The 14,846-nt window shown below is 40.5% G+C and overlaps 1 protein-coding gene across 4 annotated transcripts in view; it reads left to right on the plus strand.

Moving 5' to 3' along the window:
* Positions 1-14,846, plus strand: part of GOLM1 (golgi membrane protein 1) — a 59,374-nt gene that overhangs the window by 24,914 nt on the left and 19,614 nt on the right. For all 4 annotated transcript variants that reach the window (XM_026866065.1, XM_026866064.1, XM_026866067.1 and 1 more), the window contains 2 exons: positions 1,957-2,095; positions 14,322-14,451. In XM_026866065.1, coding sequence (XP_026721866.1) covers positions 1,957-2,095; positions 14,322-14,451 — 269 coding nt within the window. The remainder of the gene's footprint in view (positions 1-1,956; positions 2,096-14,321; positions 14,452-14,846) is intronic.

Consider the following 14,846-nt stretch of genomic DNA (forward strand, 5'->3'; position numbering starts at 1 on the left):
TTGAAGAGCACTGGTTTTGCACATTTGAAGTACATCATGTCAACAGGATGAGGTGGGGAAACTGATGGTGTTCTTGTGCTTCAGAAGTTGTATTCACGAGTAGAGTGTTCAGATTTCCAGAAATCCCTTTTACAAGAAGGGAATTCCTTCACGGATGATAAATTAAAAATTTTGAGGATTTGTCACATATGTTAAATGAACTGTATTTTCATGTGCAGTGTGGTATGAAAGAGCATTTGCAAAAGGTTGCTCTATATCCAACTTCATGTTGTCTGTGTATTGCATCTTTCTCAAGCTTGCAAACTGAGGTGCAGACAATTCTGATGTCCTTTCATTTCCTCGAAATTAGTGAGTGTATGCATAACTCAAGCCTATGTTGTTTTATTGTATCTGATGTTCACCAGCTCAGGAAACACTGCTTATTTTGATGACTCTTGCATGTATTACCATTAGCCAAATCACACTAATGTCTAGTCAAGAATAAATGGTAATAAAGGTGATTAAATTGTCAGTTCCTAAAGGTAATTTATTTGCCAGTGCATAGTATATCTGTCTGACACTCTTCTTCCTTTCTGGTTATGAACTACAGAACAGATTTTTTGCTTTTAAAAAGTGGGGTTGGAGAAGGATGAAAATGCAGTAAAAACAAGTGACTTGCTGTAGTAGAGGGCATGTGCCCTGAGAATCCCCATGGATTAGGTAGTAGCTCATTTGCAGCCTGAGAAACTGGAACATGCCTGAACCAGCTGCGTTACACCATGGGTATTAACAGTCTGCCAGAGCCAGGCTCAGAAGAAATTCGTCCCCTTTGTGTCTTAGTGAGCAGGAGGTAAAACTTGCAGTATGTTGACCATGTTGTTGTACGAAAGATGCTGAGAGGTTTTGCATGCAGAAAAATGTGCAGGGTCTGTAGCTGGTGGTATACATTGAACTCAAAATTACCTTAGAGTGGAAAAAAAAGGGAGAGAGTGAAAGAAAAAAAGGGTTAAAAAACCTCAACAAACCGCTATGCTGATGGTGCCAGCTGGGAAGAGAAACAGTGTGGTCGCCAGTCAAGCCTCTTCTTGGGCACGCTGTCCAGTGCTGATGATGAGATTTTTTCATCACATTTTCCCCTAACATGATGCACTTCTCATCAAGATCTACTCAAGCCCACTATTGCTTTTTCTTGTTCCCAGTGGGATCAAAGCATACTTGGGGTCATATGATAACTGGTTTCTAAGCTTTCTACATGTGCATTATGGGGTAATGCTTATCTGCTTTGTTATTCACTAGGTCTTGTTCTTCCTCTAATATAAACTGGAAGTTATAAAACAGGTTATTAAGAGAGTGGGAGAGAAAGGGTGATCTTGCCGTGATGGCAGTCACTTGCCCTGAGAGTTTGCACAGGGTCTTCAGCACAGCTACAGAAGGGGAAAAACACTGCTCTGGCAGCTTCAGGAAAAACACTGCCGTACACAACCTAGGGCTTACCTAGATGTTACAGAGCTGTGAGGGAAAGGCAGGCTACAGAAGACCACTGGTGTCACGAAGGTTAAGGTACCATTGGCACTGTGTAACTATTAAAAGTATATAAACGATGTATAACACTTGCATCTTTAGGAAGTACACCTTCTGGAACTTAAAGTAGCTACTGGTGAACTCTGTTTCTGTAGTACATATTTTATTCTGGCTTGCAGCACTGCACTGAAAATTCATGTATCATAGTTTGTTGAGCTGGTCTAACAAAAGCAGTTTAAATTAATTTATTCCAGAAGAACTTGGACTGCCTGCACCATGAATTTAGGACAAACGTTAACATCCCATTTTTTCCTACTGACTTCTCAAATGTAAGCACAGATAATAGAGCTAATCAAGTAATGGGGAAATAAAAGGAATAAATGAATTTACAAAAGAATATTTTAGAAGAGTGTGGATTAAAATTAACAACTGCTCACTTGTTTATGTTTTCTCCAGGTCACAGTGCATCAGCCAGATGAAAGAGTTAAAAGAACAATGTGAAGAAAGGATAGATGAGCTTACAAAAAAGGGAAGTGATGTACCAGAAATCAAAGGAAACAAAGACTTCTCAGAGGAGTCAAAAAAAATTAGCCAGGTTTGGTTTGGGTAATTTCTTTTTCTTTGTAATTTTTAAAGGGTTTTCCACCTTTCTGCTATCTCCAACTAATATTAGCTCACCTCATCAAGTTTTGCGCTGCTTTCCTTCACATTTGTTGAATGTTTCTGATATATGGGAAATGGAGTGATTTCAGGGACAAACCGGCAGAGGTCCTGCAGGAGACTCCAAATCACTGTGTCTCTGAGATGGGCAGAATTTGAGAGGTGATGCTGGGAGTGGTTTGGAGCCCATTAAAGAGTATTTATACTGCTGAGATTTGGTTCATAGTTCCTTTTGATTTTCTTAAAGAACTTTGTTGCTTTTTACTTTGAAGGTGTGTGTTAAAGATGAGGATAAATTGTGAATCACTTCAGAGTAACTTTGAATAGAATATTGTAGTCCAAGGGTCTTTGAGATCCATCAGCTGTGAATTTTCAAAGAAATCCTATTGTCAGACTTGTACTGACAATAATGAGGAGAATAAGGGGAAGATCAAATGTGTTTAGCTGTTTGCTTTTGGGTGTTCTGAGTCAAAGAACCACAAAAGGCGTTGCTGTCTGTGACATGAGAAGGCTCACTAGGATAGGACAGGCTTGCTGAATAGGGTGGGTGCATGCTAGCTGACTCTTCCTGGAGTACAGAGAGTGGGAGGAAATTATGAGAAAAGGTAATTTAAGGTAATCTTGTCTTGGTGTGTGAATTACTGATGCTTCTTCAGTGAAGCAGGATTTGGTCAGGAATAGAACTTGATTGATTAAACTTGAAACAGATGGCCCTGGAAACATGCCATGAAGGTCATGAGTAAAAAGGACTAATTTATTTCTGTGTACTGAAGTAGCCCTTTCTTGAGGACTATAAGCACCAGTTACAGAAGTTACATTTTTGACATGCAATTGCAGTGGGGTCTTTACCCCATACCTGGGTAGCCAACTCTAATTGCAGTGGCAGTCGGGGTTGGTTTCTCTTTGGCTCTGAAAAGGCTACTAGAAGAAACTGACTTGCCGAAACACGACTCCACAGCCTCTGAGGTTGTGAAGTAGGTATGTTTATTCAGCGCTGAGGCACACGGGGGATCATTCCACCGCAAACGTGCACACCTCTCATGGCACCTTGCCTTAGCTTTGTGCTACAAAGCATTACATATTCATAATATGCCTATACATATGCATGACCTATCCTCGCTTCGTATTATAATGAGCCTGAAAGTCATCTTCATATGTTCCGCCCCAGTCTCCTCCTAGATGCGTCTGCGCAGTGTGTCCCGGTGGTCGTGGGCTGGGATCGCAGAGATGAAGTAGCTCCTCTTCCTCTCTGTTGAACTTTTTACCTCGGTTTATTGTGCAGTCTCTGTAGCCTCCTGGACTCAGGACGGACCATGGGGTTGGATTTGACCAGTTTTTAGGGCTGTCTTCCTATTCCATCAGGAAGCGTTCTCTCACAGCTTCCATCAATCAGGGTTTCCATATTGTTCTGCTCTCTGGCCCATCAACTATGAACTATTATCCTATTTTAATCTTAGTTATCTTTTATACTAATAGGCCTCTAGTCCCTAGCCTGATCTCTAAGTCTTCCATCTTTATCTCTAACCTAAGTTATACCTTCATTTCTTGAGTGCCTAATTGCTATATCCTGTTTTAATTTCCTAGCTCCTCATTTCAATTCCTCCCTTTTCTAAAATGTTATTAAATTCTTTTACTATCTTTAATAAATTGGCTCCTGATCTAACATTTTAGAAAAGTACTTGTTTGATTCCAGCGTATGCCTAAACTGATTTTTTTCCATGTGACATAAGCATCTTCAGTGTTCTGGCAGCACTAAAAGAAACATTTGATTACAATTCAAGTTAATACTCCTAAAATCAGCAGTGTTACTACCAAAACAAAAAGCTGTTTTAACCATGCTAAATTAGGTAGCCATAAAGTCAATTTTTTCCCAAATATTTATGAAAACCCAGGATGTATCATCTTGTGCTATTAAATGAAATAGTTTTGAAGCTTCCCAAATCCTATGCACATCTGTCTCAATTTGGGCCTCATGGTTTACAAAGGCACAGCAGCTTTGATTAATTACTGTACAGACCCCTCTTTCTTTAGGCATTAATAGATCCAAAGCCATACGATTTTGTATGGTTATTTTTGCCAATGAACTGATCTCTTTCTGTAGATTGACAGTGGCATCTGCAGTAGCATTAGCTAGAATTTCGACGGGGGCAGAAATATTTACTATAGCTTTTTCTAATTTACTTACTCCTAACAGGAATAAGCCATCTGGCAAAACTATGAAATCTGGTTCCTCTAATTAGGGGTTCTCAACCTCTCTTTTTTTTTTAACCTGATACCACAGGGTCTGTGAAACACCTTGCAGATCCTTAGTGGGGTATGAGATCGTCAATAATATACCTGTTGTACATTCTCCCCACCAATTTTGAGGTAAACATTTCCTAGCCTTTCTGTTTGCACATAGCCTTTCTGTTTGCACCAACCTGGCGGTAAACAGCACCTTTTCTCACTGGGACCATGCTTCCACTCAGCGGTATCATGGCACTTATCAGGGAATTTCCCCATCCCGTGTAACTGTTTTTTTCTTATTGACCCTCTGGGGTAAGTATTGTTGCAGGTTTGATAAGACCCTTTCTTTGTGCTTAGGAACTGGACCGAATGACTTCCTCTGTTTTGCATCTTTATCGGCTGTCAGAATAGCCATTTCTGCTCGAGGGCTTTGGATTCATTATATAAGGCATTATTTTGGTTAACTTCATAATTGCCATCTGGTGGTCTTCATACTCCTGTCAGATCATGAGGGGTGGGTCCCCCTACCCAACCTGTTGTATTTGTAAACTGTGGGATGTTAAATTTGGGAATGCCTAGAAAAGGAAATTGACCCGATTTTGGTAATTTTGTGCATTCCCAGCAATCTGACAATTTTTTTTTTCTGAGCCATTGTGTGAAGAAGGCTTATAAAAAAAATTCTGATTCCATGTTACTACAGCAGGATAGACGTTGACCAAAATTACCATAAAAAATATAATTTTCCTGTCTGAATTTGTGTAACCTTCCATGGAGATCTATGGGCCTTCTTCACTCTAGTATGATGGATCCAGGCGCTCTGCTCCTTGATCTTAATTGACGTAAAGAAGGTGAGACTTGGAATGGTCCTTCTATTGCAGTTCCAGAGTCTTTTCTGCAAGAGACTTGATATATACATACTCTCCAGGCTGTATATTACACACAGGTCCATCTAATCCTTTGTTTCCGGTTCCAAATACCTGTTTTCTAATTTTATTGAACTGTTTACCCAATGCAATCAGATATGAAGTTATAGTCTCATCCCTTGCTCGTGTGGATATGCCCTTTTGTATGCGATAGGGTTGTCTGTACAAAATTTCAAAAGGACTTAACCCCTCCCTTGCCCTCGGCTTAGTTCGTATGTGCAAAAGGGTCACAAGAAGGGACTGAGGCCAGGCCAAATTAGTTTCCTGTCCAAGTTTCAAAATCTGCTGTTTGATTAAATGATTCATGTTTTCTACTTGGCCACTTGACTAGGTATGATATGGGGTATGAAGTTGCCAGTCTGTACCCAGATGGTGGCTGATTTGTTGCACCACCTTTAAAATGAAATGTGGCTCTCTGTCAGAGGATATTGTTGCTGGAACCCCAAAGTGTGGTATTATTTCTTGTATTAATTCTGTTTACCTCATGAGCTTTGGCTGTTCTGGTAGGAAATGCTTCTGGCCAGCCTGAAAAGGTATCTGTTAGTACCAATAGGAATCAATACCCCCCTTTTCTTGGAAGATCTTAAAAATCAATCTGCCATTGTTGCCCAGGCCCATTGCTTTTCCCAGTTTGGCCCATTCCCAGTCTGGGGGTATTTTGGGGATTAGTCTGGAGGCAAAGATCACACTGCTGAGTTACTTGTCTTACTGTAGTATATAAATTTCTAGCTTTAATATCTCTAGTTAAGTGTTTATATAGGGCCTCTGCTCCCCAATGTCCTTTCTGGTGTTCCTCCCTTACCAGGGACCATATTAAATAAGAGGGAATGACTGTATTCCCTTGTGGGGTTAGGGCCCAACCTTCTTCATTATGTGATCCTTCCAGATCTGTGATAAGTTTTTGATCTTCTTTAGTATAATTAGGCTTACCCTCTAGGGAAATTTGCCCATCAGGGATTAAAACTCCTTCTACTTTTACCTCTCCTTTGGCTGCTTGTTTTGCCTCTCTGTCCGGCACCTCGTTTCCTTTCTCCAAATCCAAGTTCACCTTGTGGTGTACCTTGATGTGCATGATTGTCACTTTTTGTAGGAAACTGGACTGCTTCCAACAGTCTTAGAATTTCCTCTGCATGTCTGATGTTTTTACACTGTGAATTTAATAATCTTCTCTCTTTCCAAATTATTCCATGTGCGTGTACAACTCCAAAGGCGTATTTTGAGTCTGTATAGATATTCACAGCCTTGCCTTGGGCCAACTCTAAAGCACAGGTCAGGGCAATTATTTCTGCCTTTTGCGCAGGGGTATTCATGGGCAAATGCCCTCATTCTATTGATTCCTGGCTGGTAGTAACAGCATAACCAGCATGTCTTTTACCACTTAGGACATAGCTACTTATATCCATGAACCAGTTCTCTGTGTTCTCCATAGGGCTGTCTCTCAAGTCTGTGTGGCTCGAATATGTTGCCTCGATGGTTTCTAGACAGTCATGTTGTACTGGTTCTCCTGTGTTCCCACTGAGGAAAGAGGCTGGACTGACAATGTTAGTAACCACAATCTCTACATCATTTTGTTCTACTATTGCAGCCTGATATTTCAAGAATCTTTGTGGGGAAAGCCAATGTCCACCTTTTGCCTCCAGCACTGCAGACACTGTATGGGATACTAATACAGTCATTTTCTGGCCCAGGGTGAATTTTCTGGCTTATTGGATGTTCAATACCACAGCTGCAACTGCTTGCAAGTATCCAGGCCAACCCTTGGCAGCTGTATCCAACTGTTTAGGCAACTGCTCGATGATATGGGCCCAGGTCTTGTGTTAGTATCCCCAGGGCGATCCCCTGCTTCTCGTGAGAGAAAAGAAAAAATGGCTTACTTACATCTGGGAGTCCCAAGGCTGGAGCCAACATCAGGGTCTTCTTCAGTAGCTTAAAGGCCTGTAATAGTTTCGTTATTCCATTGAAGATGTTTTTGTTCAGTGGTTGTCAATACATATAAAGGTTTGACAAGCAGTCCATAATTATAAATCCATAGTTGACACCAACCAGTCATTCCCAGGAAAGTCTGTAACTCTTTCACTGTTTGTGGTCTTGGAGTCTGGCATATTGCTTCGTTTCGAGCTTGTCCTAAAGTTCTTTTTCCAGCACTAATTTCATAACCCTTATAAATCACTTCGTGCTGCATTCCTTGGGCCTTTTTCTTAGACACTTGGTATCCCTGAAGCCCCCCAAAATATTTAGCAGGCTTACCGTCCAAGTCATACAAGCGTCAGGATATTATCCATGTATTGTAACAGCTTCCTTTCCTCAGGCGGGGCTGGAGCTTCCCATGACTCGAGGTCTTTCACAAGTTAATTGCCAAATATAGTAGGGCTGTTTTTAAACCCCTGTGGTAACACTGTCCAAGTCAGTTGAGTTTTATGTCCACTTTTAGGATTTTTCCCATTTGGATGCAAATATTTTCTGGCTGGCTTCATGGAGAGAGAGGCAAAAGAAAGCATCCTTGAGGTTTAAAATAGTAAAACAGGTTAGTTCAGGTGTCAGTACAGTTATAAATTTGTCACCACTGGGTAAGGATCTTCAGTTATCTCATTCACTGCCTGCAGGTCCTGAACCACCCAATGTGACCTGCCAGATTTACGGAATAACTGGCAGAATCCCTTCTTGATCCTATCTCTTCAGAGGATATTGTTTGATTCTTACTGGCTGTTGCCCTTCTCTGAGTTTGATCTCAACAGGTAGGACATTCTTTGCTTATGCAGGCATGTCGGTGGCCCATACTCCGGGATATACCTTGTCAGTTATTTCTTCTTCCTTCTGTGGGAAAACTAGTTAGAGATAAGCTCATTATTTGTATAAACTCTTGGTCATTTACCTCCAGAGTAATCTCTCCTTTAAATTTAACTATTGCACCCAATTGTTCTAATAAATCTCTCCTCAGAAGTGCTTTCGGGGAGTTAGGCATATACTTTTGAGTTTGCAAAAATATGCTTTTTCACTTTGGCCAGTTGCCTCCTTTACCTTAATATAGTTCCTTTCTTTTTTGTTTGGGTTTTTGTTTTTTGGGTTTTTTTTACAATCCACTCCTGGTATGCCCGCAATCTTCCATATATGCAGACCTGTTTGCCTCTCATTTTGGATCTTGGAGGGGGAGGTATTTTTTAACATTTCCTCCCATAGTCTTATAATAATCCTCAGCCAAATTCCCTACAGTAAGATCAGTTGTTTTATAATAAACGGAAGTGTTTGGTTACACTCACTGGGTCATTACGGTAGTCCTTAACAACCCTTTTTCCATGCCTCTAAATCAGTAGTGGAAAAAGGTACCTTAATCAGCCTGGTATGGGAGGATACCGGGCTGCCCGGGGGAGTGGGGTTTCCATCCGAGTTCACATCTTGTTTCTGTGGTCGAGGAGGAGGCTTAACAAATCAGTTAAATCTTGCTCTGGTGTCTGGTGATTTTTATCTATTTTAGTGCATTTTTGCTTTATACTACACACCGAGCACCACCGTTTCAGTTTGCCTTTAAGTTCCTTTTTATTATCTTGTTTAAGGGCCAGTACTAAAGGGTCCTGTGGTCATACAATCCCACAGTCTCTTTGCCACTCTGGACGATTTCGGAGAGTGAAAAACATTTCCACATATGATACTTTATCCTGTTTTGCTTTTCTCCTTAAAAACAATATTAACTGAGAGGGTGTTATAATCTATTGACCCATTAAGTGGCCATCTATTGACCCATTAAGTGCTTTATTATCTAATTTGTAAATCGGCCACCAGTGATTACAATCCTTACTAAGAGTTTTTTGATGTCTGTACCCCTGGTTCTGACTATCCCTCCAATGTATCAATATGCAACCAAGGGGGCTCCTTTTTATAACGTCTAAAATCCTGAGTATTACCCATTTTAGTTTTTATTAGATTATTCCTTCTGCCTTAATTTCCTTCTACTGCCTCTGTAGGTTTCCTATGTTTCCACAATATGATCCTTTAAGGTGACCTGAGCACTCGATTCTGTCCCAGTCAGACTGCTTCCCTTGTCATTTACTACACCAGAAATCATCTCCAAATTCCACCTAAATGTTTCGCCCAGAGTCAAAACATTCACAAACAAAGATTGGATTACAAGAAGAACCTCAGGTTTGTGTATGGGGCACCATAAACAAATTAATTAATTACATTAATCACAGGCTCAAACAACACTTTTTACAATCTGACATACACTTCATTCACTTGGTTCATCTTGGGCCACTCTCCTTGTGGAGAACATGGAACCATGGATCAGAACTCACACTCACTTCGCAGCTGTGCTGCGTCTCACACACACACACACAGATACTCATTCATCCATTTAAAAGCTAGCTTAATGTGCATTATAACTGATCTGAGTTGTTCACTCTTGGATCCACAATTCGCTGATGTTATCTCTCAGTGTCAGGCACACCATATAAACTTTTTTAGGTGGTAGTATGGTTTCCTAAACATACATGAAATTCCTAGATATTTTACAAATTATGTGCACAATTACTACATGCCAGTTGATATCCCTCCAACAGCTGTTAATGTTTTACCTCTTTTACCACTTAAGAGGTTCCACTTACATTTCTCATGTTTCTTATACAGTCATTAGCAGGTCCTTCCTGCCTCCCAAAACTGGGATGCAGTGGTGACCTTGGATTAACTCGATCTACTCCCAAGATCACTAGCAGCCGCTCTATTGGTCAGCGAATCCCCTTTACCATACCAGGTACCCTCCTCCCATATGGGGACTGTGCTGTACACCAGACGTCTCTGCGCGATTTATCAGTGGCCCCAGCCAAATGTACGACTTATTGGCTTCCCTCGTTAAACATACCATTTGTTCACAGCTGAGGATGGTTGTTGTTTGCCCCTGCAGTGAGTGGCTGGGAGCAGAGTTCCTCCAAGAAAAGGACTCAGGGCATGCCTAGGACATCTACTCCTCAAGTCTGTCCTGCAGGCAAGCAGAGCACGTCCCATCTGGGGGTGCCAAAAATGACTTCTGGAAACACAACCTCTAAGGTTATAAAGTAGGTATGTTTATTCAGCCCTGAGGCACACGGGGGATCATTCCACCACAAATGTGTGCACCTCTCGTGGCACCTTGCCTTAGCTTTATGCTACAAAGCATTACATATTCATAATACGCCTATACATATGCATGACCTATCCTCGCATTGTATTATCATAAGCTTGAAAGTCCTTTTCTTACGTTCCGTTCCGTCCCGGTCTCCTCCTAGTTGCGTCTGTGCAGTGTGTCCCAGTGGTCGTGGGCTGGGGTCGCAGAGATGAAGTAGCTCCTCTTCCTCTCTGTTGAACTTTTTGCCTCGGTTTATTGTGCAGTCTCTGTAGCCTCCTGGACTTAGGACGGACCATGGGGTTGGTTTTGACCAGTTTTTAGGGCTGTCTTCCTGTTCCATCAGGAAGCGTTCTCTCACAGCTTCCATCAATCAGGGTTTCCATATTGTTCTGCTCTCTGGCCCATCAACTATGAACTATTATCCTATTTTAATCTTAGTTTATCTTTCAACTAATAGGCCTCTAGTCCCTAGCCTGATCTCTAAATCTTCCATTCTTATCTCTAACCTAAGTTATACCTTCATTTCTTGAGTGCCTAATTTCTATATCCTATTTTAAATTCCTAGCTCCTCATTTCAAAACAATTTGATGACTTCTGAAGTAGAAAGGGTAACGCAATGAGGATTGAAGCTGGGTTTTGCAAATAGATGGAAGTGGGTGGGAGAAAATGACTGAAACATCTTCCCAGAGACGCCTAGGTGTTTATGTGATGTTTTCAGTCTGTGTCCAGTCCTTTGTGTAAAATGGTGGCGGAGAGAACTTCTGAAGTTAGTGACCTTTTATCCTGGGAACCTACATCATATGAGAGTTGCAAGATGAATGAAGTGTTAGACAGGAAATGCTAGCCAGTTACCCCTTTAAAAAAGGAAGTGGAAGCTCTTGTTTGTCAATAATTTTTATCCACAGTGTCAAATAAGTAAATAAAAATAATAGTACAAGACATTATAATAATAAAAAGCCCATCATTCGGAGAGGGTGTTTGTTTGACAAACAAGGGTATCTTGTTTAATGACAAGATGTAAAATACTGTTTGGAAGGTTGATGTGGGGAAGACCATACTAGAGGTGGTCAGCTTAATTTCTAGTATGGCTTTGCTTCAGATTGTCATTACAGTTACTTACTTGCACCAGATCCTTTTTTGTTTGTTTGCTTTGCAGTTTGGGGCCTATTTTACCATTCCCAGTTTGGAAGGTAAATTATCCCAGAAGGAACCAGAGTTTAGCTGAAGCCCCTCTGCAGGATTTGTCTCCTGCAACAAGTCCCATAGCTGGAGGCAGTCTTTACTCAGAGCAGGCAGGTTTGTCAGGGCGGGTTATCTATTCTCCTTTTAATCTGTAGATGGTTCCGGCTGAGATAATCACTAATACAGCTACAGCCTAAATAAATTCTGTCTGTTTGTGTTCTCCGGTTTCTGTGAGAGTGTTTCTTAAGTCAAGCTGTAACCTTCTCAGTTGTTTATTTGCCAAAGGATTGCAACTTTCTGCTTTTACAAAAGCTGAGTTGTTTATCATTACCAGAAGGTGACCCTGAGGAAATCTATGTATGTTTTTGGCTAGTGTTTTAAGCTGGAAAAATTCCTGTTTGTATGATGTACATGCTTATGTAATGGAAAGGTCAGAGTTAAAATGAAACAGAGAAAGAAAATGGAATGTTGGTTGGTTAATATACAGCTTTTCTTACAACTCTGTATTTTAAGGAATCACGTATACTTCTTGGCTGAGGAATATAAAACATGTCCCAATTACTATCTTTTTATCCAGCCACTTGAACTTGAAAAATTTTTAGTATACACTCTTCTAATTTATTTGTCAACTTCATTAAAAATAGTACACTGAGCTAGAAATTTAAGATGTTAAAGGCTTTTGCATGTTTAACTAAGAGGTAATTTCTTGCTATTAAGTGCAGGCTCAGTATTTTTACAGAATTTATGCCCAACATAAATGGTCTTATGTTCAGTTTCTGCTGATTTCCATTGTAGACTGACCTCAGGAGGCTGAATTATTTATAAAACAAGCATTTTTAAATACAGCATTTTTGTTTTAATGACTGAAGGAAGATGGAGTTCTTTTGAACATCCTTACTGCAATAACCAAATATTCTGTGGTAATACTTGCTTCTCAAGCTTTCATAAAAGTTAATGTTTGATTATTTGTTGATGCTGGACTTCATGGTGTTGACCCAACAAGGTCTTTAGTTCTGCCTCTCTTTGACTGAGCTTAAACATTTTCAAAACAGCAAAATAATCATATTCTACAAATCCTTTACAACTTTGGCTTCTTGGCTATTTAACTTCTTTCTGCAGACATTTTTCCAAATGACTGCATGAACACTTGACAACCTATTACTGACCTGCTTAAAATAAGGGGTAGCTACAGTCTTACCAACAATCGTAACAGAAAACTTTGTCGACTATGTAACTTTCTGTACTATAAAGTTTCCGGTTCATTTGTATAGTAGCAGGTATAAAAAGGTTTATGTCTGTAAATGTCTGTATGCTTATTCTTTCTCTGCATCTTTTGACTTCTTTAAACAAAACAAAAACCCAGCAAAAGTCCCCATATTAACAGTTTCAGAACAGTCTGGGGTTTTGTGCTGAAGCGGGTATAGTGCAGCACAGGGTCCAGGCACATTTCATGTTCACTGTCTGTGTGAACTGAATTGACATACTCTCAGCCAATTAAATGCTAGTGTGAATAAGTTGTACATAGAATTTTAATTGCTAAATCAGATCTTCAGTGTGGTGTACATCTTAGCCATTAATCTAAGCACCTCAGATGCTGACATCAGTCTAGTAGTGGTATTTAATACATTCTTAAGTAAGCTTCATTATGATTTGCGGAGAAATCACTCTATAACTTTTGGAGTTATAAAGTGGGTATGTTTATTCAGCGCTGGGCGCATGGGGGATCGCTCCACCACAAGCATGCGCCTCGTTTGCAGCTCCCGTCCGGCTTACATGTTACAAAATAGTGCATATTCATAAAACGCTTATACATATACATAGTCTACCCCCGCCTCCCCTAGCTTCTCATGGTAATCAGGTCTCCTCCTCTTGTGCCTGCGTGATGAGCTCTTCAAGCTCTGGGCTGGGGTCGCAATCTCCTGGGGAGGGGTCGTAAAGATGAAGTACCTTTTCTTCCTCACTGATGAACTTTTCACCCTGTCGCTCTGTGCAGCCTCAGTTGTTCTCTGGCTTTCTTCCAGGCCAGTGTTTTGGGGTAGTCTGTTCTTCAAAGACTAGGGGGGACCTCTCTTTGGGCTAGGAGATAATCGCCTAGCAACGTTACCAATATTTGGTATGTCTTTTTCGAACAGTCCCATATGCCTCCCCTTGTTTTTGCGCAGGCTTTGCACCATCAATCTAAGATTGATTAGACTCCCCGTCTCACATTATGTTAAACGGCTACTATTGTCTAGTTGGTTGATTTTTTTTCTCCTAGTCCCACATTCAAGATAATTTTAGACCAGGTTTGCTTGACTTAAGTCTTCTTATGCCCAAACTCAGTTTACCTGTCCCTACAGATTACCAACAGTAGGTAATGCCATGTTTTTTTGCTCTGTTGACAGTGATGTGGTAGCAGGGCAACAGTGGAGAAATACGTGGGCACAGTTCTGTGACCCTCAGAGAGTAAGAGATAGTGTTTCTTGTGAAACCCTTAACCATCAACAGTACCCTCAATGTTAGCTGCAATTAGATTAAAGAAGGTGTGTTAAATTCTCCCAATGTGTTGTGCTGTTACATAGAAAAATCACTGCAGATTCAAGATCACATGGTACTTCCGCCACCACTAAAAGTTTCAGTCCAAGTATTTCTGTGTTCAGATTTTTTTTCCCCCTACTGAATTCTTACTTCCACCTTTTCCAAATCCAGGAGTTGTTATAAAGACCAATGCTTACCTTTGTACATTTACTTTATAGGTTAATACTCAAATGCCAGCTGTGAAGCAAACCGAGTCCAAGCAGGCTGACTTGGAACACCAGAAACCCAATGAATATGCACCTAAAGCAGTAACTACAGTAAAAAAAACAGATCCACTGCAGGGTAAAGGTGAGATGTAAATCACTACCTTACTAGCAACTGGTTAAGAACATTTGTCATTTAATTGAACATTTAAAAAACATTTTTGTACACAAGATTAAGATGGAAGAAGTGACACTGGTAGACTCAACTTTAATCAATTTTCCAGCTGTGGAGAGGTATAATATCTATTCAAGCATTTTTATTACTAGCATACCTACTGGTTCAGTTTTGTTGTAACTGACATGTGCATGTAAAGGAAAATACAAATATTTACAATTCTGAAGTCATATTCCTTATTTAATATGGAGAAGGTACCCTGCTTTTGGAAGCAATGATTTTCAAGCACGTTTAAAATCTGCTTTCTTAATAAGCTTGACACATCCAGCCTACTACCCAACTGCCCCCTCCCCCCCCCCCCCCCC

This window comes from Athene cunicularia, assembly GCF_003259725.1.
Source record: "Athene cunicularia isolate RWA chromosome Z unlocalized genomic scaffold, athCun1 chrZ_part2, whole genome shotgun sequence".
Taxonomy (NCBI): domain Eukaryota; kingdom Metazoa; phylum Chordata; class Aves; order Strigiformes; family Strigidae; genus Athene; species Athene cunicularia.